Genomic DNA, 22175 nt, shown 5'->3' with positions numbered 1-22175 from the left:
TTAGATTAACAAAAGAAAACAGTACTTATCTTTGACATGTCAGGTAAGGATCCTTTATGGCAGAAGAAAAGGAAAAGGATGTGTTCACAACTAGTTCCTCCTTTTATATATGGTGGGCATTAGGTGCCCTCTTGGAATCCCTTTGTAGGTTGAGTGCAGAAATGCTTTGACCTGTTGTAAGTGTGGTGGGCTTTTAACCACGCCCACCACACACCCATCACTTTCACTTGTTCCTGGGCTTGTCTTTCAAAAATCCTTTGTTATCATGGGTAAATGCTTTATGTTTGTCCATCCTTGGGGTGGTTTTGTTACTTCCTTGCAGACTGCCCCGGTTACATGGATAATTGTACGATTGCCAATATGTTTGACTGAGCGAACTTCTTTTTCCTTTAGTGTGTCTCCTTCATGCTCACACTCATGGCAGCTGTGGCACTTTGAATCGGCTCACTTATGTCAACTATTTTACTTTTCATTTTCAATTTAAGTTGCAAGAAAAGTCCAGTTAGGAATTTACAACCCTAATAGTTCTAACTCGAGCAAACACGAGACCCATGGCCATAGTGAGCATGACTTGGAGAAGAGAGGGGCCAGTTGTGCTTACTGCGGTGGAAGGGGTCTGGTGCCACTGAACCTTAATCATAGAACCTCCGAATCTAATCTAGCTCTATAGAGCAACGCTGCCAGCTACTGAATAGCACAACTGAGAGAGATCTGTCTGGGCTGCCATTTGTCCCCTGACCATACCAGCCCTGCCAAGTTTCCCAGGTCTGTGTGTGATGTGCTGCTCCATTGCAGAATTTTTCTTACATTCTGGGATTTGTAGTCTTGTTTTTTTTTTTCATTATAAAACAGGACTACAACTTGGCAGCTATTCCACCAGCTCTTGTATGTGTGCTTACCATTGCACATTTGAATTAGTTCTGTAAAGCAGGGGAACCCCTAGCAATTGTTTTTTGCAATCTAAGTGCTGTTCTTCGTGTAGATATACTGCTAAACAGGAGTCTGCACAGACAGGGGCGTAGCTTCAGGGGGGTGCATTTGGGCTGTTACACCCCCCATAAGTTGATTTTCTGGTAAATAGTTGGATACAGGTGCTTTTAGTCGGGCATGGTGGGGTGTCTGTCGGTTCTCACCAGGAGTTTGTTACATACACACAAACAAAAACGCACGCACACTCTCTCACTTTCTGTTTTAAAAGTCTTCAAAGATGTTGGTAAGTTTACTAAATATTGTTTTCCCTCGCTTAGTGCCCCTACCTACTGCATTCCTCCCCCTTCCCACAGCCCTTAAAGCCCCTCTCTAAGGTATTTTTACATTATATGCCAGCGTGACTGTCGGAAAATCTGAAGCTCATGCCCTCTGTTTTACTGACCAAGCTACGCCCCGGTGCACAGACGTTCTTAAAATCTCCAGCCCACTTATAATCAGGGCCAAACTCGATTTGTTGTGGGGAGAGCCCGTCCAACGTGCGGCGGATCTGGCCTCTCACAAAGAGGTCTTGTTCGGATGAAAACGAAAACAACAAAATTCATACTCTGTACGGTATCGCCACCTTGTGGCCAATCGCAAAAATACCGCTGAGATGTTACTAGTTATCAGAGAAGCTGCTTACTGAATTTACCATTCCCCTTCACTTTCGTGGAAAAAATGCCGAACTCCTATATCTTTTGCTTATGTCAGACCTCGCATCACTCATTGGCCCTATTTATTATATGCTGTGGTTTTTCTGTTGTTCGGGTGTTGTAAGTGTGATTATAGGGATCACTTCAAGCAAGCATGGATTTCTGCATGTTGCTTCGGCATGCGCAGGCTATGTCTGGTCGTAATTTATACTTGTTTGATGTGCAAGCATTAAGATATACTCGTGCTTAATTATGCTATTTGTGGTTTACGCACTGTGAGAGTACAGGGCTGATTGCAAAGGCCCTCTAACTTTTTGCCCCCATTTTCCACTTTTTGCTGGTGTTTTCCTGATCATCTGCGGCGTCCCACAAGGTTCCCCGCTCAGCCCAACTCTCTTCAATGTCTACATGAGCCCGCTCGCCGACATTGTACGCAAACACAACATCATAATCACCTCCTACGCCGACGACACTCAGCTGATACTTTCCCTCACCAAGGACCCCACTGGCGCCAAGACCAACCTGCAAGATGGAATGAAAGACGTCGCAGAATGGATGAAACTCAGCCGTCTGAAACTGAACTCAGAAAAAACGGAAGTCCTCATCCTCGGAAACACCCTGTCCGCCTGGGATGACTCTTGTTGGCCCACGGCCCTAGGCACCGCACCAACCCCCTCCGACCACGCACGCAACCTCGGATTCATCCTGAACCCGCTTCTCACCATGACCAAACAAGTCAACGCCGTATCATCTTCCTGCTTCCTCACTCTCCGCATGCTCTGTAAGATCTTCCACTGGATACCCGCCGACACCAGAAAAACTGTGACCCACGCCAACGTCACTAGCCGCCTGGACTACGGAAACACCCTATACGCAGGAACCACCGCCAAACTCCAGAAACGTCTGCAGCGAATACAAAACGCCTCCACCCGCCTCGTCCTCGACATACCCCGCAACAGCCACATCTCCGCCCACCTGAGACACCTGCACTGGCTTCCCATCAACAAAAGGATCACCTTCTGGCTCCTCACCCACGCACACAAAGCCCTCCACAACAAGGGACCCGAATACCTCAACCGTCGCCTCAGTTTCTACACGCCCACCCGTCAACTTCGCTCCGCCAACCTCGCACTCACCGCCGTCCCTCGCATCCGCCGCACCACAGCAGGTGGGAAATCATTCTCCTACCTGGCTGCCAAGACATGGAACTCCCTCCCCGCCAACCTCAGGACCACCCAGGACCACCCTGCATTCCGGAGGCAGCTCGAAACCTGGCTCTTCGAGCAGCAGTAACCCCCCCCCCCAGCGCCTTGAGACCCTCACGGGTGAGTAGCGCGCTTTATACATGTATTTGATTTGATTTGATTTGATTTGACTCTGATGGTGCCCTGAGTACTGCTAACCAGTCCCAGGGCCTGTGTTCTGTGTAAAGTCAGTATGCAAATTAGGCTAATTATAATTCGCTAAGTCATCCTACCTATAAGTCCGTAGTATATGGTAGGGCATGTAGGTTTAGGGACCCCAGCATAGGTAGTGCACCCATAGGTGAACTGCTGAGGTGCCCAGTGTCATTTTAAAGGCAGGCCTGCCTTGCTGGCCGCTTTTAAATTAAAGTTACATGCAAATTCGACTTTGGAATTAAAAGTAGTTCCAAAGTCTTAAACAACCTTATTTTTACATGTCACCCCTAAGGTGTGCCCTATGTGCCCCTAGGGCTGGGTGCCATGTAACTATAAGCAGGGACCTTATAAAAATAGTTTTATAAGCCCTGGTGAGGTAAAACAGCCAAATTCGTTTTTCCCTCATTGTAGTGAATGGTCTCCATAGGCTAGAATGGGGAGGCTTTATTTTAATTTTAAAAGTCCCCTTAAGTAACAGATACCAGAAGTTTGGTATCAAATTAATGTTTATAATAAATCCCACAACTTCCAGTTGTTGGATTTAATATAACTTGTTCAGGTAAAGAGTTTTAAACTTTACCTGAAAAGTTGCCAACTTCAGCCCTGCAGTGTTTTTGCTGCTGTGCTCTGATTGGCCAGCCTCTGTCAGCCTGGCCAGGCTGCCTTGATGAGGTGTGAAGTGACCTGGCTCCACACAAAGAGATGTACCTGGGGGAGGACGGTCTCCCCTCAGCAGATGGTGAAGCAGGAAGGGGGAGGGCTGTCAAATTGGTCTTCAAAGGCAGAGAATGACATTTGGAGCAACCCAACAACACCCTCACATCCTGCAAACCCAGACAATTAGGTGCTCCCTTGATTGGATTAGGAGAAGCAGGAGAGGGGTGTGTTTAGGATTTTTTGCCACACTAGTGGGTGGGCTCAGCCAGATGTAACCTCTAAAATCACTTTCAGCCTTGATGGATTTTTGAGGAATGTTGCTCCCTGGGATTGATTTTTGCCACACTTCCCAGGAAGTGGTCATCACAGGGGGAAGGACCCTGCACCTGATTGGAGAACCAGGACCCCCCTGGTTTCCACCCAGGAGCAGGGATAAAACTGGCAGTCCTGCACCCACACCTCAGTTCCCTACCAGATCCCCATCAGATTCCAACAAGGAAGAACTACAGGAGAAGAAGGACTGCCCTGCTGGACTCCTGGCCTGCACCTGGACCCTGCACTCTGAAGGACTGCACCAGCTGCACACTTGGGCTCCACCACAAGAAGGACTTTGCCTGGCTTCAACTGGTTCAAGGAGGGACTCCCTGTTTGTTGCAGGTGAAAACTTTCTAACCAGAGTCCCCGGCACCAACTCCTGAAGAAACCAACCAGCTGACCACTGTCCAGTGGCCAAAAAGGAGTTTGCACCAGGGGCTTTCTGGGAGTTCTAGTCCACAACCCCAAGGAGCATCTCAGATCTTCTGGAACCTTGGGGTGAGCTGTGGACCCAAAAAGAACATCTGGAAGAAGATCCAGAAGTTTGGAGAACTTTGGAGAACGTTTGAAAAAAAGTTCCATAGAGCTGTGGCAGCTCTAGCCGGCTTGCCTCAACCGCGACCCGGCCTGACTTGCAGGTTCGTCCCAGTGAAGAAAATCTCCAAAAAGGGACTAAGTCCGAACGTAGGAAGTTGACCGGGACCTCCCAGCCAGCGTATCCGAGGAGGGCTCGAAGGATGTCGGCTCCAGATCCAGGTTTGCCCCAGTCGAAGGATTTTCACCTCGAAAAATAGACTAAGTCCAAAGGTAAAAATCTCTACCGAGGGCTCCCGCGACGTGTATCCGAAGAAGAGTTCCAGAAGGTCAGATTGGACTGGCAGGTTCATCCCGCTGAAGAAAATCTTCAGAAAAACAACTAAGACCTAAGGTAAACTTTTGACAGAGGCCTCCTGCCGGCTGTAGCTGAGCCGGGCTCCATCGCGGTCGGCCTTAAACTTTGACTTTGCCCCGGTTGGGGTGCGACCAGATGACCAGATTGGCGCTTTTTTTTTCTAGGCGCTAGAAAAAAAAAATCTTTAAAAAATCATATCTCCGGTTCCCCTTATCCGATTTTATTCGTTTTTGTGTCATTTTAAAGATAAACATATAATCTATTTTTATAAATTGATTTTGGATTTTTAAACTGTTTCCTGTGTTTTATTTGATTACTGTTTTGTGATATTTGAATGCTTTACACTCTGGGCCTCATTCTGACCCTGGCGGTCTATGACCGCCAGGGTGGAGGCCGGCTGAAGCACTGCCAACAGGCTGGCGGTGCTTCATATTGTATTCCGACCGCGGCTGTGAAGCCGCGGTCACCCAGCCGGGTCCGGCGGTTTTTCCGCCGGATTTCCCCCGGCTGGGGGAATCCTCCATGGCACCGCCAGAAACAGGATGGCGGGAACGGGTGTCGTGGGGCCCCTGGGGGCCCCTGCACTGCCCATGCCAGTGATCGACTTCCCTTCCTACACACATCTAGTTGTTAAAGAAAATCAGCGCAGATAATCAAGACTGGAGGAACCTATTAACAAAGGGAAAAAAAGTCTATGAATGACAGATTCGGATGGAGGTCCCCTGGCCAGCTGTGCTAGGGCTTGCTCAACAAGCATGGGTAAAGCACACATTTAGAGCAGGGTACACAGATTTGTAAGGTCGGAAGACAGAAGTAATGAAAAAAAAAGATGATGACATACAAACTGTATAGTGAAGTAGCTTTCTCTTTTCGAGAGTAAAGATCTTAAAAAGAATCTTAAAGTGTCAGAGACGAGCATTTTTAGCATGAGCAGACAACAGGACCAACGCAAGTCACGGTAACATTCATGAAAGTGGATGCTTAGAATCCTATACTTCCTCCCATGTATCTTTCCCCATAAAACTTGTTAAGTGTGTCTGTAAATCACTCATACTTTGCATATGCAGAAATGATAGGTTTTCACAGATGTAACGCACTTCTATCTGAATGAAATGTTGTGAATTGCCCTTGTGACACTCTGGTTCTTCACCACAATGATCCAGGCCGGCCCTTCCATAGGGCGATATTAGGGAGCAGTGTTGTGGTGTCACCAACCAGTGATGACAAGCTACTGCAAAAAGCCTAAACATTGCATTATTTAAATGTGTGAGGAGAACAAAAGGAGGCAATTTTCTTTTTTGCATGGGTGCTGAAAACTTTTGCGCCTATTAGTACAAAACAACAGATCCAGCATTACCGAAATATATTTTAGAAACTAAGGGCCAGATTTATACTTTTTTGCCACAAACCCGAGCGGCATTGGACCACAAAAAAAAAATACTCACCCAGATTTACCTGCGGATGGGTCCCCCATCCATGGGTGACCTCCTGGTGTGGGTAGGGGTGGGTGGGGGTGTCCCTGGGGACAGGGAAGTGCACCATAGGGCAATTTCCATGGTTTCCGACCATGGAAATCTGCTTACAGGTCCCCTTACGCCTGCCCAGACCTAGGCATTAAATAATGGCGCTAAGCAGGGTATTTTTGCATGGTAGGATAAATAAAGCGCTAGTGCCTTAGAGGCATTTTTTGCCCGGGAACGCCTACCTTGCATCTCATTGACGCAAGGTAGGTTCCCACAGGCAAATAATTTCATTAAATCCAATATTTTGGTACTAGACATGTCTAGCGCCAAATATAAATATGGAGTTAAGTTTGCGTCAGATTGCGTAAAAAAAATGACGCAAATCCAGCGCAAACAGAGTATAAATAGGATCTCAATGTATCTGTCGCACCCTCGCTGCTACAGTTATTGTCACAGTTATTTTGAATGTAAGGACATCTGCCAGCAATGCTAGTGGTACAGTTGCTTAGCATACAATGGTTGTCAGGTTTAGTCGACTCAAGATGTGATTGGCTTTCCAGCTGGATGTCAGGGACGAATCAAATGTGTTTCTTCTTTCACCCCCCAGACTGGGTTTTGGGTCATCACGGATCCATCCTCTTAAAGCCTTGTGTATGGTTGCTTCCAAGCCGAAGTGTGGAATCCATTAACGTTCAAAACATGTGTTAGCCACAACTGTTACTCTCTTTGTCAATGTTGCCCATGGGCATGGCCCAGTAGCAGTCACCATAACAAGTTCAGTAGGAAATGGCAGTGTTCAGTCTTCTACGCTGTCCCTAATGTAAACCACGACCCATGTAACCAATCTAAAGAATGTAGAATGTCATAGAAGACACTTCATAGCTCCCTTATATCATTTTATGGTGTTGAGACCTGATGGGCGGGAAGGTAATGAGATTCAGCACAAACCTTAACCTGTTTTTTTTCGTTTTGCAGGTTGTTCAATTACAACACGTTCGCCTTCATTACAGACAATGCGTTTGTTGGACTTCTGCACCTTGAGTACCTGTAAGTACAAACATTTCTGGAAGACACATTTTCATGTTTTCCTCGCTCATCCACTCTAATATGTTCACTCCCTATTGGTGCAACAAGCATTGATTAGCAGCCAGCAGACCCAATCCATTCATTACAAGATCTGAACAGCTCTCACTGCTACCCAGTTGTGATTCATGGCAGAGTTCACTACACACAGACTCACCTGGGTGACAGGTAACTCCACAGCAATAGTTCTTAAGACACATGAACTCAAAGCTTTTCTAGAAGGGCTGTTTCTGTTCATTCTTCTCTTCCACCCACATAGAAATCCAGTGCCCCAGTGACACTTCCCAGACTTACTCCTGGGTAAATGTGCTGGGAAGGACCGCCCCCAGACCTAACTTCTTTGAACCTTGCCTCTGTTGTATCTGTTGCCTTTTCTGCAGTTTTGTTTCAGGAAATGTGCTCGGTTTTGTGTTTTACTTGTGTGTGGCAAAGAACGCATCAAACGCTGAGCACATATTCATCTTGATGTCTCAGCACTTCCTCAAGAGGTCATATGGCACCTATCCAATAACTGTCACCTTCTCCACAACCATGTGACAAGTTAGGCAGGAATAGGCATGATGCACAATAGTGTCAGAAGCCAGCACCGACCTAGGAAACATGGATGTGGTCTGTAGGCCTTTCCTTTTCAGCAGTTTGCTCCTCTGTCCACAAACTAAGGTGTAAAGTAGAAATCCACGAGAGATATATGTGAAGAATATACCTATCTTTATTCGTATAAGCACCACTCCAAATACATGTCCTACCGCCATCAAAGCTGGGCGAGAACGAGGAAACCATTCTGCATGTAGGAACACACTGCAGGAGATCGGGTGACCAGAAGGAAGATCGGCGGCTGGAATCACAGGCAGGTAAGAGTGACTGAAGAAATATTATTTAAAGATTAGAACTTGATGAAAAGCGTGCTGGGGATCGCGCGTCTCGCTTAAATGTACGTAAGTTCTTCGAGGAACGCGCAAAGCCAAAACTTGCAGCGTCAACAAATCACAGCCCGAAATAAATGCAGGCAGATTCCGGCTCAATAGAAAGTTAGGATGAAGAGACAATAAAAGTTTAGTAGCAGCTGGTAGGACGATTACTCCAGGGTGCACCCACCTAGGACACAATGACCTCTTCAGGGAGTCGATCGATCAATCGAACGTCAATCAGACGTCCGAAGAGTAGATCCATCACAAAAACCACAACTTCTTCAGGTTCAAAGGTTCAGACGGTGGTGCCGCTCGTCGCCACTCGTAAAGTAGAATTCCACGAGAGATATATGTGAAGAATATATCTATCTTTATTCGTATAAGCACCACTCCAAATACATGTCCTACTGCCATCAAAGTCGGGCACAACTGCTCCACTTCAAACCAGGATAGATTCTAGAAAACAGCATAACAAATACATCACACGCGCTCAAATGCAACACGCGTGCTGTGCATCTAATAATAACACATAACATTAGGGCCATCCAAAGGCTAAACTAGTGTTAAAGCTCTTTGGGGGTCATTCTGAGCTTGACGGGCGGCGGGAGCCGCCCGCCAAGCGGGAACTGGCAGAATACCGCTGCGCGGTCAAAAGACCGCTGCGGTTATTCTGAGTTTCCCGCTGGGCTGGCGGGCGACCGCTAGAAGGCCACCCGCCAGCCCAGCGGGAAACCCCCTTCCATGAGGATGCCGGCTCCGAATGGAGCCGGCGGAGTGGAAGGGGTGCGACGGGTGCAGTTGCACCCGTCGCGATTTTCAGTGTCTGCTTGGCAGACACTGAAAATCTTGGTGGGGCCCTGTTAGGGGGCCCCTGCGACACCCGTTACCGGCAGCCAGGTTCTGGCGGTCAAGACCGCCAGAGCCAGGCTGGCGGTAAGGGGGTCGGAATCCCCATGGCGGCGCTGCCTGCAGCGCTGCCATGGAGGATTCCCCAGGGCAGCGGGAAACCGGCGGGACACCGCCGGTTTTCCGTTTCTGACCGCGGCTGTACCGCCGCGGTCAGAATGCCCATGTGAGCACCGCCAGCCTGTTGTCGGTGCTCCCGCGGTCGTTGGCCCTGGCGGTCCATGACCGCCAGGGTCAGAATGACCCCCTTTGTGTTTGGGGATTTCTTTCTTCACTCAAAGAGAAGGACCAGAAGGGCATTGTTAGACAGACACTTCTCTTCATAATCACTCTTAGAAATGGAAACTGACATTTTTGCGAAGTGTACGGATATCACACTTTGGAACGACCTCAAAGTCCTCTAAACTTTGTGAAAGTTCACTTATTGAACGGGTTCATTCTTCCAATAAAAATTAGTTTTTACAGAGGTGTTTTCTGCAAAAGTTTTTTTTGCTGTTTTTCCCCTTGTTGTTTTTGCAACCTTTAGAAAGGTTGCAAAACGTGTATCTTTTGTATGAAAATCTCACATGAAGAACATTTGCTGCACAGTTCACTCATTTGAGATGCAGAACAATAAAGGGGGAAGATTAAAATACTGAAGTTATGTTAGATGAATAGTTGGGAGAACGTTCGTAAGACTTTTAACAATTTTTTATTATTATTTATTTTTGCATTTATTAAGAACAACGTCAACACACACATCAGTGTGGTCATAAGTACGCACTATAGACACAATATAAAGTAGGGAGTATTAGAGTCGTATATTCATCAGACTTATAACTCACTAAGGAGGCAGGCTAGTGCCATTAACCACAGTGTTATCCAAATTGCATCAATGCGACCTCCCGATATGTAGAACAAATGAAATAAGAGAGACCTCCACATACGGTAAGCAAGGAGCAGGAAAAGGAAACAGACAAAGAAAAAAGGAAAGGAAGAATATACAGCAGAAGAAGGTGGGAGGGGATAAGGACAGTACAGTCGTCAGATCATCAACACAGATGTGACCAGTGATGCAATAGCATGACAGGGGAGTATGACTATTGCGCAATCGCTTAAGGCGCTATACTACTGTATGTTGGTTAGTGAGCGGGTCTCCAGAAAGGAGCGCAGTGGGGCCCATATATCTCTCAGTCAGGAACCCTCCGGCATAAGGTCCCAATATATCATTATTTGTTCCTGACAATACAAAGCATCATGCAACCATTCAGAGCATTGGGGAGACCGACGCCTCCCCCAGCACATCACAACCCTACGCTTAGCCAGCAGCAGCAACAGTCCTATCAATGTCCTGTGTGCAACAGGCAGCCCCTCAACACACCCCAAAAGGGCAAGCTTAGGGGTGTGTGCAGCTGGATCTCAGTCATCTCCTCATTTGCACGCAGCACCTCCGTCCAATAGACTCGCAGCACCGGGCAACTCCACGCCAGATGCAAGAAGTCTGCATCAGGGGTCATACATCTCTCACAATGGGCCTCGGCCCAGAGGCCCATATTCTTCAGGCTAAGGGGCGTGTAATATAAATGATGTAAAAAATTGAAGTGAATGAAGTGCAATCTGTAGTTGGGGGACAACTCACGTATATGTGTGCAACAACGTCGCCACTCTTTATTGGGAATGGTTTCACCCATGTCCACCTCCTAGTGGGCTTTGGCTTTAACCTCCATCCCATCCACCTCATTCTGCATACAAACATACAACCTAGTTATAATTCTGCATGGGGACTGCGCTTGGTACATAAGCTCCAGCGCTCTACACACTGTAGGCATTACAGAAAAGCAAGGATAAAGTGCACGGAGCATAGCATGAATTCTAAGAAAGAATAGTCGGTGCAGGGCAGTATCGGGTGCATCACCAAGTGCGGCCTCTGAGGAGATGAACCTCTCAGCAGGAAACCAGGACCCCAAGGTAGTCAAACCAGTCTCCGGGCATTGAGGGGGCAAAAATCTCCCACACGGATGCGTGCCTCAACAGCGCCGCCAAGCTCTCATCGTGCACGCCACTGTGTCAACACCTCACGGTCTGGGTCTGGTCGGCCCAACCAGCATCCTCGGCAGTCTACCTGGCCACATAGCATCGCTTTCAGGTGCCAGGTGAGGTAAGTAACGAATAGGGTGTAGCCAAAAATGCGCAAAATGTGCCTGAGCACACTGATAGTATAGTGCTAGATCTGGGGCCGCCAGCCCGCCTCGTTCAAATGGAAGTGTAAATTTTTCCCATGATATTCTGGGCCGCCGACCAGCCCAGGCTAAAGTCACAAGGGCAGATCGCAGCCGTTTCAGAAAACTAGCAGTAAGGACAAGAGGTAGATTAATAAAAAGATATAAAAACTTTGGCAGGAAAACCATCTTTGCTATCACAATTCGACTCGTCAGTGAAAGCGGCAGTGAATGCCACACCTCTACCCCTTCTTCCAGCCACATAATGGCTTTGCCATAATTAGCTGACCAAAGCGTGTCAATATCCCTGCTTAACCATATTCCCAGATACCGCACTGGTCCATCAGCCCAGCAAAGGGGGTATCTAGAGGGAAACTGCACCGTAGCCTCAGAGAGGGGCAGCACCACCGACTCGGACCAGTTGATGGGAGATCTGTCCAAAGCCTACAATCTCATTCAACAGAGCATCAAGGTGCAGCCGCGGATGCCGAACATATAGGGTGACATCATCCGCATACATGGATAGTAATATTGGGCACTGCCGGAATGCCAAGCCCTTATGATTACGATGCTGATGCAAGCAAGCCGCAGGCGGCTCCATTGCGATGGTAAAAAGTAACAGAGAGAGTGGGCACCCCTGGCGAGTGCCCCTGGCAATTGGGAATGGGTCAGAAACGGCCCCATTGACTCTCAACCGGGCAGACGGCTGTGAATACAGCAGGTGAATCAGCTGAATAAACCTAAGAGCTTAGCCCCATCTGAGCCAGCAAAGCGAGCATATAGTGCCATGCCAGAGAGTCGAAGGCCTTGGTGGCATCTAGAAACGCCGTGCTGTCTTCAGGTTCAGGATATCGCAAAATAAGTTTGGAGGTTATATAGGGTGGAACAACCCGGCACAAAGCCCGATTGTTCCGGCAGCATCAGAGAAGGGAGCAGAGGCTGCAAGCGGGCCACAATGAGTTTCTCCAGGATCTTATTATCAATACTGCCTAATGAGAGAGGTCTATAAGAACCGCAGCAGCACTGATCTTTCCCGGACTTTATAATTGTCACAATGAGAGCCTCTCGCAGCAAGCACAGAAGGAGCCCGGCCTGAAGAGCCTCCGCATAAACCTCCAAGAGGTGAGGAGCCAATATGTCAGCATATTTCTTGTAAAAGGCCTGCGTCAGGCTATCCAGCCCAGTTGCCTTATCCGCGGGTAAACTGCGTATTGCCTGGACAACATCGTCCACAACTAGGGTACATCTAGAACATCTAGGGATGGGGACATCTAGATTTTGCCTGTTTGCATTCTCAAACCATAAAGGCTAATATCCGCAAAATAGTAAACGGCTACCGCCAAGTTCAGCCCCAGGATTTCAGCATATAGAGCTGAGTAAAAGTCAATGTGGATACGCTTGATGTCACCAGTGCCAGTGTGTCGCGCTCCGGACGAATCGGTCAGTTTTACAGTATAATTACTTGCGCACAGCTTACGAAGCATTGTGGCCAGAGTGCGGCCAGCTCTATCACCCTCGCCATATCTCTTCGCCGTAGCATTCTTCCCTCCTCAAACAGTGTCATCTTCCCCCTCAAGGCCGCCAAAAAGTCCTCTGACCAGTTCAGAGCCGAGCGTTTTTCAAGATCGGCAATCTGGGCCTCCAGTTCTGTCAGCTCACGCCTTAACACCTTCAGCACAAAGTGCTGTTTAGAGAGGCACATCCTGCAGATCACCACCTTAAAAAGCCTCTCAAACTGTGCCAGGTGAGACCACCAACCCCTGATTCTCAGCAAAGTAATGGACTATGGCTGTAGTTAAGGATAAATGCAGCGTTTTAGTCCCCGCCAGGCAGAGCCTCACAATGTGATGGCTAACTTGCGGAAATGGCCAAGCCACGCCCCCAAAGTTCGTAAGACTTATAGTAAAACAAACAAATCAGTCTCAGGGCTTGAAAAATCTACTCAACTGCTCACTATGGCCCGTCATAATTGATCAGGGGAGCTCTTTTTACACTTACTTGCCCCTTTTGGTGAGTTGACAAAGAACAGGTGTTCTAATCAGTCTGAAAGTGGAGGGGCAATAAAAGATGCCTTTAAATCTTGTTCTTCTGGCAGATTGGCTCTGTGTTCACAGACAGAGGTCAAAAGTGTGTCTTACAATTAATTTTCATTCTGAATGCAGAGTTGCTGGCCTTAGTAAGGTGAACTGTGTGACCTGTGGTTTAGAATGTAAAATAAAAGGATATAGGGTGTCTGGTTTTTCCTAACACATAACATTTAAATGACTAAGTCAACTGTACAAACATTTCAAAATATATTTCAGTAGTTGCGAAAACCCATTTTGTGTATTTATGTGTGATGAAAAACTATTTTAATAGGATGAAAACAAATCAGAATACTTTAGGTGTTGGTGTGTAAAGGACGTGTTTTCTGAAACCCAATTTTCACAGATTGCTAATACACTATATAGTTTTATCAGTAAAGCTGCAAGTTAGTGGAAAGATTTTTGGATATTTCTTGGAAATTTACTGTGTGTAGATGACAGTATGCTACCACATCATGGTTTAGTAATTTATTTATTAAAAGTGAGTGTTTAAACATAAACTGAAAAACGCTCCTGCCCTGATGGCAATGCTGTTAGAAAACTAAAAGCAAGTGTTCTCTATAGGTGGGCTACATTCTTGTGATACATGCAATGCAATTTAGTCTACTTGACCAAACAAAATATATTTTTTTGTACTGCAGAAGTGCTGAGCTCACATATTTGGAGGTGCAGTCATATGTGAGAAGGAAGAAAAGGCGACTCCGTAAATTGTTTGCCTAGGATCACACAATTTGAGACCCGTTTATGGGTCAACTACATTACAGTTAAGTCGAGTAGATTATTTAAGTTACTCGACCTGCAGGTCTAGTAACATTTTTATGATTTTTCTAGGCCTGAGTGTGTTAGGGACAAGATTAGGTTTAGGGTCAGCGTTAGTCTAGAGTGGAGGCAGGTGTATAGATGTGTCAAAAAGCAGATCAGGGTTACAGTGAATGTACTATAATTTTTTACACATATCTATATTTAAAACGTTTAATCACTGTTGTTTCTAGGCTTTATTGTTATTTGTATTTTTAATTTAACTATTTCATCCTATGTCCATTGTTGACGTTTGCCAAACAAAATTCAAACTGTTTCTTCCACTTTTTGTTTCAAACCAGTTTCATTTCAAACTATAGTTCTTAATGAATACATGGAGTCAGAAAACCAGAACCATCTGATGATTTACTGTGTGTAATAAAGTAATAAAACGTTATTAGAAAGAATGAAACATATATTTATTGAAATGTGGAGTAGGTGTCTTTTTCCCAAATGGATTTTATGAATGCAGTAACAGACTCGACAGCATTGCCCTTGAAGGAAGACATTGTAGACTTTTCAGTGTTAGAGCAATGGCGGTCCTTGATTTCTATCAGGATAAAGAGAAAAGGTGACTATAACCAGGCAAATGAGTCTGGATTTTGTCCTCACCAAGTATCATGCTTTATCATCCTTGTATTATTGCCTTTGCAGATTCATCGAAAATAACACTATTAAGTCAATTTCCCGAAAAGCCTTCCGGGGTTTGAAGTCCCTGGTCCACCTGTAAGTATGTCCTTGCTTTTAACCCAACAGTGGTTTCTTGATCAGTGAAATGAAATGTGTCTCCTACATAGAGTACAGTTCTGCAAACTTTCACAGGTGTGTACATGAGGTGTGGAAAATAAACTTTTCTAAGCAACTTCTAATATCTGCAGACATTGGAATAAGTCTCAGGCCTTCATTATGAGTGGACTGATAATAACTGATGTGTGTGATAACTCCAGATACAGCACATATCAGTACTGAGTTGTGCATTTTTAGCACACTCAAAACCTATTACACATGTGGCCTAGCTTTGCAACAGGTGTGGGCGTCTGCTTTGTGTGCACCCAGGGCACTTTGGTATTATAGAACCAGCTGCAGACACTTGTGCTACCCCATTTGTAATACTGATAGTGCTGGCACACATGTAGCAATTTCCCTCAGGTGGAAAGGGCCCTCTCCATCTTCTCTTTTCCACACTCAAAAGTCTGACCCACTACAAAGGATCTCTGTTGCATCCTGGAGGAGCCTTGCAATTCACCTATCTGTTGGAGGCTATCTCCATCCACTATCTTATATACAACTGAAAATAGGTGTCCATTCCTGCACTAAAACAATCCTGCATGCAACGTAGACAGCCTTGCACCATGGTACAAGGGTGCCTATGTTCTCACTAGGCAGCCAAAACAGCACCAGCACAGTGGGAAAGGGCAGGAATGTGCCGTATTGCTTCTGCACTTTCCCTTTGACGTAGGGCAGTGTAGCAAGGTGACTTGTTGCAAGTCCCTGTGTTCATAAATTTGGCCCTAAGTGTCTACAATCTTTTGTATCTCATCAAAAGACACGGGGAGGAACATCTAATGACATACCTCTGAAACATACGTGGCGCTAATCCAGAAGGGTACCTTCATTTGAAGTTTGTGTAAGTCCTAATTGTCCAGTTACTGTTATGATGGACCTAATTATCCCTCTTTTAACAAATCATAGCCTGTAGAATGAACACATTTTCACAATACTCATAGTGACAACTGAGCATGGGGTCTGGGGCATTTGAAACCAAATGCTGCTTACCGTTTCAGAAGTATCCAGTCACGCTATTGCCGGTCTCTTCTTTCTCAGCAGCGTGGGGGGGGGGGGCAAGCATCTACTGCTGCATGGAACTGGCAATTCACTTCCCAGTCCTCTTTGGTCTATTCTTTTTGGCAGCGCGGCGTGGTGACTCCTGCGTGTGGTATTGCCTGGATCTGGCAGTTCCCTTCACCTGTCCTCCTCAAAGAGCAGTGCATAAACATTTCTATGTTGAAACATTACATACACGTGTATTTTCTGATTCAGGAAAACAATTTATCACTCGACCACAGGAATCCTGTGACATCTAGTTGAAAAATCTGGTGCACATTGTCAAATGAATGTAATATGATCTACAAAATTAATGCAATACGAACTGTATTGTTATACAATTATGTTCAATGGAGCCCCCAAAGGAAGGAAAAATCAGTATATTTTTTTTGGCCTCTTGTGTGGATCGACCCATCCAGAGGCCTTCCCAATTACAAAAAATACAAATCCCTGCTGTCTAGTGGAATCCCAGCTTGTGGATTCTAGTGCACCTGTGATCCATGAGCAGGGACCTGTTTGACAAAAAACATCTCTGGAAAGAGAAGGCTCTCTCTTCCCAGCAGCGCTTCCTTCAAGCAGAGAGGTGGTGGTCAGGGTGAGACCTCTTTGTAGTGTTGTTCAGTGGGATCTATGATATCAGCCCACCATGCAGTGCACTGGAGTCACTGATGGGCAGGAAAGAGGTCATGGATGTTATTTAGGGGTCACCAAGGGGGGGACCTCTGGCTTGCCTCTTGAGACCCCTGGCACTGCCTTTGCGGCTCCTGGCCTCAGAGGTGGCAAAATGGACTTCCGTTTCGGCTCTACTTTCCTTGTTTTCTGTCATTTTTTTATTACAGTAAGAGTGAATAATACTATAGAATATAATGGAAATATTATTCACTCTTACTGTAATAAAGAATGTATTACAATTAGCTTGAATATATCCCTCCCTGCCAGCTAACGTAATCCAAAAATGCTTTTAAATATATGTTGTGTGCAAGCTTGCGATTGAGAGTGTGTTTAAGTGAGAGTGTGCGTATGTGATGTCACTTCCGCTACCACTGGCATTTTGGTGAATTGACGTGCATGAGAGGGGTGGGGCTGATGAAGCAGCGATTCCACAACAGCCCTCAAAGGTGCACAGATGGAGGGGGAAATGTTGCGGTAAGAGGAATGACCCACTGACTTCCTTCGCATTGCACAATTGGTGCTGAGGACGTAAATGGGCCATTTTCCTTATTTAAAAGGTGAGATGTCAGTCTTATTGTGACTGCGTTCATGCTATACTTTCTCCCCTTCACTCTTCTGTCATTCATTATGGCTGGTTCCATTAGTGCTTCTTTGTAGGCCTGTACTCTCTCCTCTACATCAACCTAGTCCGCATTGTGACTAGTTACTTGCAGTACTCCCCATTCCTCCTCATTCCTCTTTTTGTGAATGGCTGACTACTTCCAGGCCAGGTTTCTCACTATTCATTCTCTTCAATGTACCTCTCTATTCACAAACCCCATTCTCATGGGTTCGACGACTGTACTCCACTCTTTGCCTACCTACACCCTTCACTATGACGTGTTCCATGCCAGGACACCCCACCTTTCCCCTATGTATACCCCCTCCATTTTGACTTGTTTTGTATCAGTACCCCTTACCATTGACCTGATTATCTCATTTACATTTTCCTCTCTAAGTCTGACTTATTTCCTGCTCATTCCCTCTCCCCTTCATCAATCTTTGCTGCTCACCCCTTTGCGCTTACACCACTAAAAGTGCCTATGATCTTCTTTTTAGGAGCTTGGCAAACAACAACCTAGAGACGCTCCCAGTGGACCTGTTCCAAGGCCTCTCAGCACTGGGGCATGTGTAAGTTTAATCATCTCAAAAGATCATCCTGTGTGTAATGTTCACTGTTAGAAATGGGCTCTCTGGTTGGCAGCCAGTTTGCACTTTGTCCAAGCAGGGACTCTCGCTCTAGTCAGGGTAAGGGACATACACACCTAGAATAACCTCTGCACACCTCCTTGGTAGCTTGGCACAAGCAGTTAGGCTTATCTCAAAGGCAATGTGTAAAGTATTTGTACCAACACACTACAAAAGGGACACAACACCAGTTTAGAAAACTGCCATATGTATCTAAATAAAACAAGACCAAAGCAGCAAAAATCCAACATATACAATCAAAGATATGATTTTTTTAAAGTGAAAAAGAGTCTTAATCCATAGAAATCAATGGATGCTTTGTTTTTACACAAAGTACCTGTTATGCATCAAAAATAAAGCTGCACGGGTGAGTGTGCATCGGAAAAGTAAGTGATGCGTCCTTTCCTGACTCACAAGTAAGGCCGTGCGGCGATTCTTCTCGAGTCGGGTAGGCGATGTGTCGTTTTTCTCTCCTGCAGAAGAACGATACGTCGATTTCTGGATGGGCAAACTCGTGTCCGTGCAGGTTCACTGTGGTTTTGAAGCCCAGAGATGATGCTTGTGAAATCCTGATGCACGATGGCGAAGAACCGCGATGTGTGGGTGAAACATCGATTTTGGCAGCCGCAAGCGGGTGTTGCGTTGATTTTCCATCAGCGATGTATGTGGTGCGTTGATTTTTCAGCCGCATGGCGGGTGCTGCATAGATTTTTCTCCTGTTCAGCTCCAATGCGTGGGTTTCAGTCTTGGTTCCACCAGCTTCTCCTTACAAGGGTCCAGGGACTGGATAGGGCACCACTTGGCAGGGTAGGTGTCCCAACAAGAGAGTCCAGGTGCTGGCAGAGGAAGGCGTTTGATGGCCCTGAGACTTCAAAACAGGGGACAAGCTCAGTCCAAGTCCTTGGAGACACTTCTCAAGCAGGAAAATACAGCAATGTCCAGACTTTGTCCTCTCTAAGGTAGAAACAGCAACTGCAGGCCGATCCAGCAAAGCACACTTACAAGCAAAGGGGCAGTACTCCTCCTCTAGCTCTTCAGCTCTTCTCCTTGGCAGAGATTCCTTTTGATCCAGAAGTAATCTAAAAATCTGTATTTTTGCATCCACTACTTATACTTATTTCTGCCTTTGAAGCAGGCAAACATCAAAGGAAAGTCTTTGTTGTTCACAAGATCCTGCCTTGCCCAGCCCTGACCCCAGACACACACCAGAGGGTTGGAGACTGCATTGTGTGAGGACCAGTACAACCCCTTCAGGTGTCAGTGTCAGCTCCGCCCTCCCCACTCTAGCCCAGGAGACTCATCAAGATATGCACGACACTCCTCAGCTCCCTTTGTGTCACTGTCTAGAGGGAATTCACAAACAGCCCAACTGTCAGTCTAACCCAGACATGGATTCTACAGGCAGGCAGAGGCACATAGTGATAAGCAGGAAAATGTCCACTTTCTAAAAAACAATTTTAAAAAAGAAGCATTTTTAAATTGTGAGTTCAGAGACCCCAAACTCCACATCTCTATCTGCTCCAAAATGGAAACTGCACTTAAAAGATATTTAAAGGCAGTCCCCAGGTTAACTTATGGGAGAGCTAGACCTTTGCAATGTTGAAAAACGAATTTGGCAGAAATTCGCTATCAGGACATGTAAAACACACCATTACATGTCCTACCTTTTAATTATACTGCCCCCTGCCCATGGGGCTACCTAAAGCCTGCCTTAGTGGTGCCTTACATGTAGTAAAAGGGAAGGTTTGGTCCTGGCAAGTGGACACACTTGCCAGGTCGAATTGCCAGTTTAAAACTGCACACACAGACACTGTAGTGTCAGGTCTGAGACATGTTTACAGGGTTACTCGTGTGGGTGGCACAATCACTGCTGCAGGCCCACTAGTAGCATTTGATTTACAGGCCCTGGGCATCTCTAGTGCACTTTACTAGGGATGTACTAGTAAATCAAATATGCCAATCATGGAAAAAACAATCACCAATACAATCTACACAGAGAGCACTTGCACTTTAGCACTGGTCAGCAGTTGTAAAGTGCGCAGAGCACCAAAAAACAGCAAAATAAAGTCCAGCACACAGTCAAAATCCCAGAAAGCATAGAAAAAAAGGCTGGGGAAACTACGCCAAGGATGCCAGATCTAACATTCACATTCACTTAGTGTGTTAAAAATGGTCACTTAACTATCCTGTGCACTCATCTGACAGTAACAGTGCCAATATAGCTGCATACATCTATATCCTTTCTCCATATGGCTTTTGTTGTTTGTGTTTAGCTGACCTTCCTATGGGTGTGTGAAATCCGCTAACTTTCATGAAATTCCATCACAATGGTATGAAAAAAATGATTTTGAATCAAAATGTTCTTAGCAAACAGTTTGTGTGACTTTTTTCACACAAGCGTTCACTTTAAAAAAAAAAATCTTGTCAGTTAGAGGCAGGAGACTGGTTCAAGCTGAAATATCTGTTTTGGGATATTTCCCACTCGAATGAGCTTCCTGTGTACTAAAAAATGCACAAAACTGCATAATGCAAACTTTCTGGACATTTTGCAAATTTTGTGTAATGTGAAATTCGAACATGATGCAAATTTCATTATTAGAATTTAAATTTCTCCCAGGTCTACTCCATTCACAGTATTTTTTTCTGTTAAATAATAATGCATAAGTACATTATGCATAAACAAAGGGTTGTGATCGGTTGTATAAACATATATATTGTTTCTGAATATCAGAATGTGTGAGAAATATTCTCTAGACATTCATAAACCCTTCCTTACAGGGTTTCTGCAGGTTGCGCCTCAATTTAGGGATATTTGACTTTATTCTTCTGCCTTTAGGGCCAGTATACATAACACTAGTTTAGTTATGAATCCACCTATCTAATGTCACTCTATTAGATATGTGATTTATTGATGCCTCATCCTTTGTACATGGTATAGCCTACTCTAAATCTCATGCCTGTCTTCCTTAATCTTCATTGTATTTCTTCAAATTGCTGACACCTCCTTATATAGTTCATAACCCCTCCTGCTTTAAAACCATATCCATGCAACCAAACAAGATGTAATCTCCTCTAGACTATACATTCTTACCGCCTACCATTTTCATGAGCTCACATAGCCCCCCACTAATGACCACACCCAACACCTGTTAACACAAAGAAACTGGACTAAATTCCTGGAATCATTTTCTTGAAAGCATAAAATTAATCCCAGTAACCAAAAATAATCAATGACCACTAGATTAACCACTAACCTTGAGTTCCAGAATAGTGTGCTACTCACCGTAAAGCCCTTCAATGCCTCATCTGGGGTAATAAGCGCTATATAAATCTATTTGCAATGCAACACACTAAGGCCCATATTTACGAGAGGCTTGCACCCCCAGACCGTCACTTTTACGATGCTCTGTTGGCACAAGCCCATCAAGCATACCTATGAGGCCATGCTAAGCTGCTTTACATGGCTTTGAATGACCTCATAGATATGGAGTAAGACAAAGCAGCGCAAGTCAGCGCGTTGCCTTACTCTGTGCCTCGGAGACGTTCCATGGGTGTTGCGGTGGCTTTTGACATGGATTTTGATGCTGCCTCAGATTTACTTAATCACAGTGCCAAAAACGTTACACCTCCCCAGAACAGGCGTAACAACGGGAAATATTTTAATTATTCCTAGGCTTTTCTCATCTTTCCATGTGTATTGCATTTTGCAGCACACAAAGAGAGGAAAACACCTCTTTGGATTGTTTTTTTGCAAGAAGGTGTCCCTTCCTGTGCAAAAACAATCCTGCATGAATTTCTTAAAGATGGTGCATTTCTGCCCTTTCACATTTGCTTAGGGCAGTGTGGCAAGAAGACTTGAGGCACTGCCCCATGCCAGTACCCCATAAATATGCCTCTAAGGGCCAGATGTAGCAAGCAGTTTTGCCCATTCTGTGTCTATGGTAAAATGTGTTCGTACATATGGCCCTAAGTCCTTCGCATGACACATTAAAAGAAAATGTATCTTACCAGAAACTAGACTTCTAAATCATTTCCCCATAAACTTCAAAGCTTCATTGTCGGTACACTAAATTGAGATAAAGGTGTAGTTTGTTGGAAGACAGACCCCAAATTATCCTACACATTA

The 22175-nt window shown here is 45.5% G+C and overlaps 1 protein-coding gene across 2 annotated transcripts in view; it reads left to right on the top strand.

Moving 5' to 3' along the window:
* The window catches only part of LOC138246466 (leucine-rich glioma-inactivated protein 1-like), a 99027-nt gene that overhangs the window by 56444 nt on the left and 20408 nt on the right, over positions 1-22175 (top strand). For both annotated transcript variants that reach the window (XM_069201103.1, XM_069201102.1), the window contains exons 4-6: positions 7325-7396; positions 14981-15052; positions 17921-17992. In XM_069201103.1, the coding sequence (XP_069057204.1) occupies positions 7325-7396; positions 14981-15052; positions 17921-17992 (216 nt within the window). The remainder of the gene's footprint in view (positions 1-7324; positions 7397-14980; positions 15053-17920; positions 17993-22175) is intronic.

This window comes from Pleurodeles waltl, chromosome 7, assembly GCF_031143425.1.
Source record: "Pleurodeles waltl isolate 20211129_DDA chromosome 7, aPleWal1.hap1.20221129, whole genome shotgun sequence".
NCBI lineage: Eukaryota > Metazoa > Chordata > Amphibia > Caudata > Salamandridae > Pleurodeles > Pleurodeles waltl.
The sequence above is the reverse complement of the archived record's forward strand: the minus strand, read 5'-3'. Positions and strand labels throughout refer to the sequence as shown.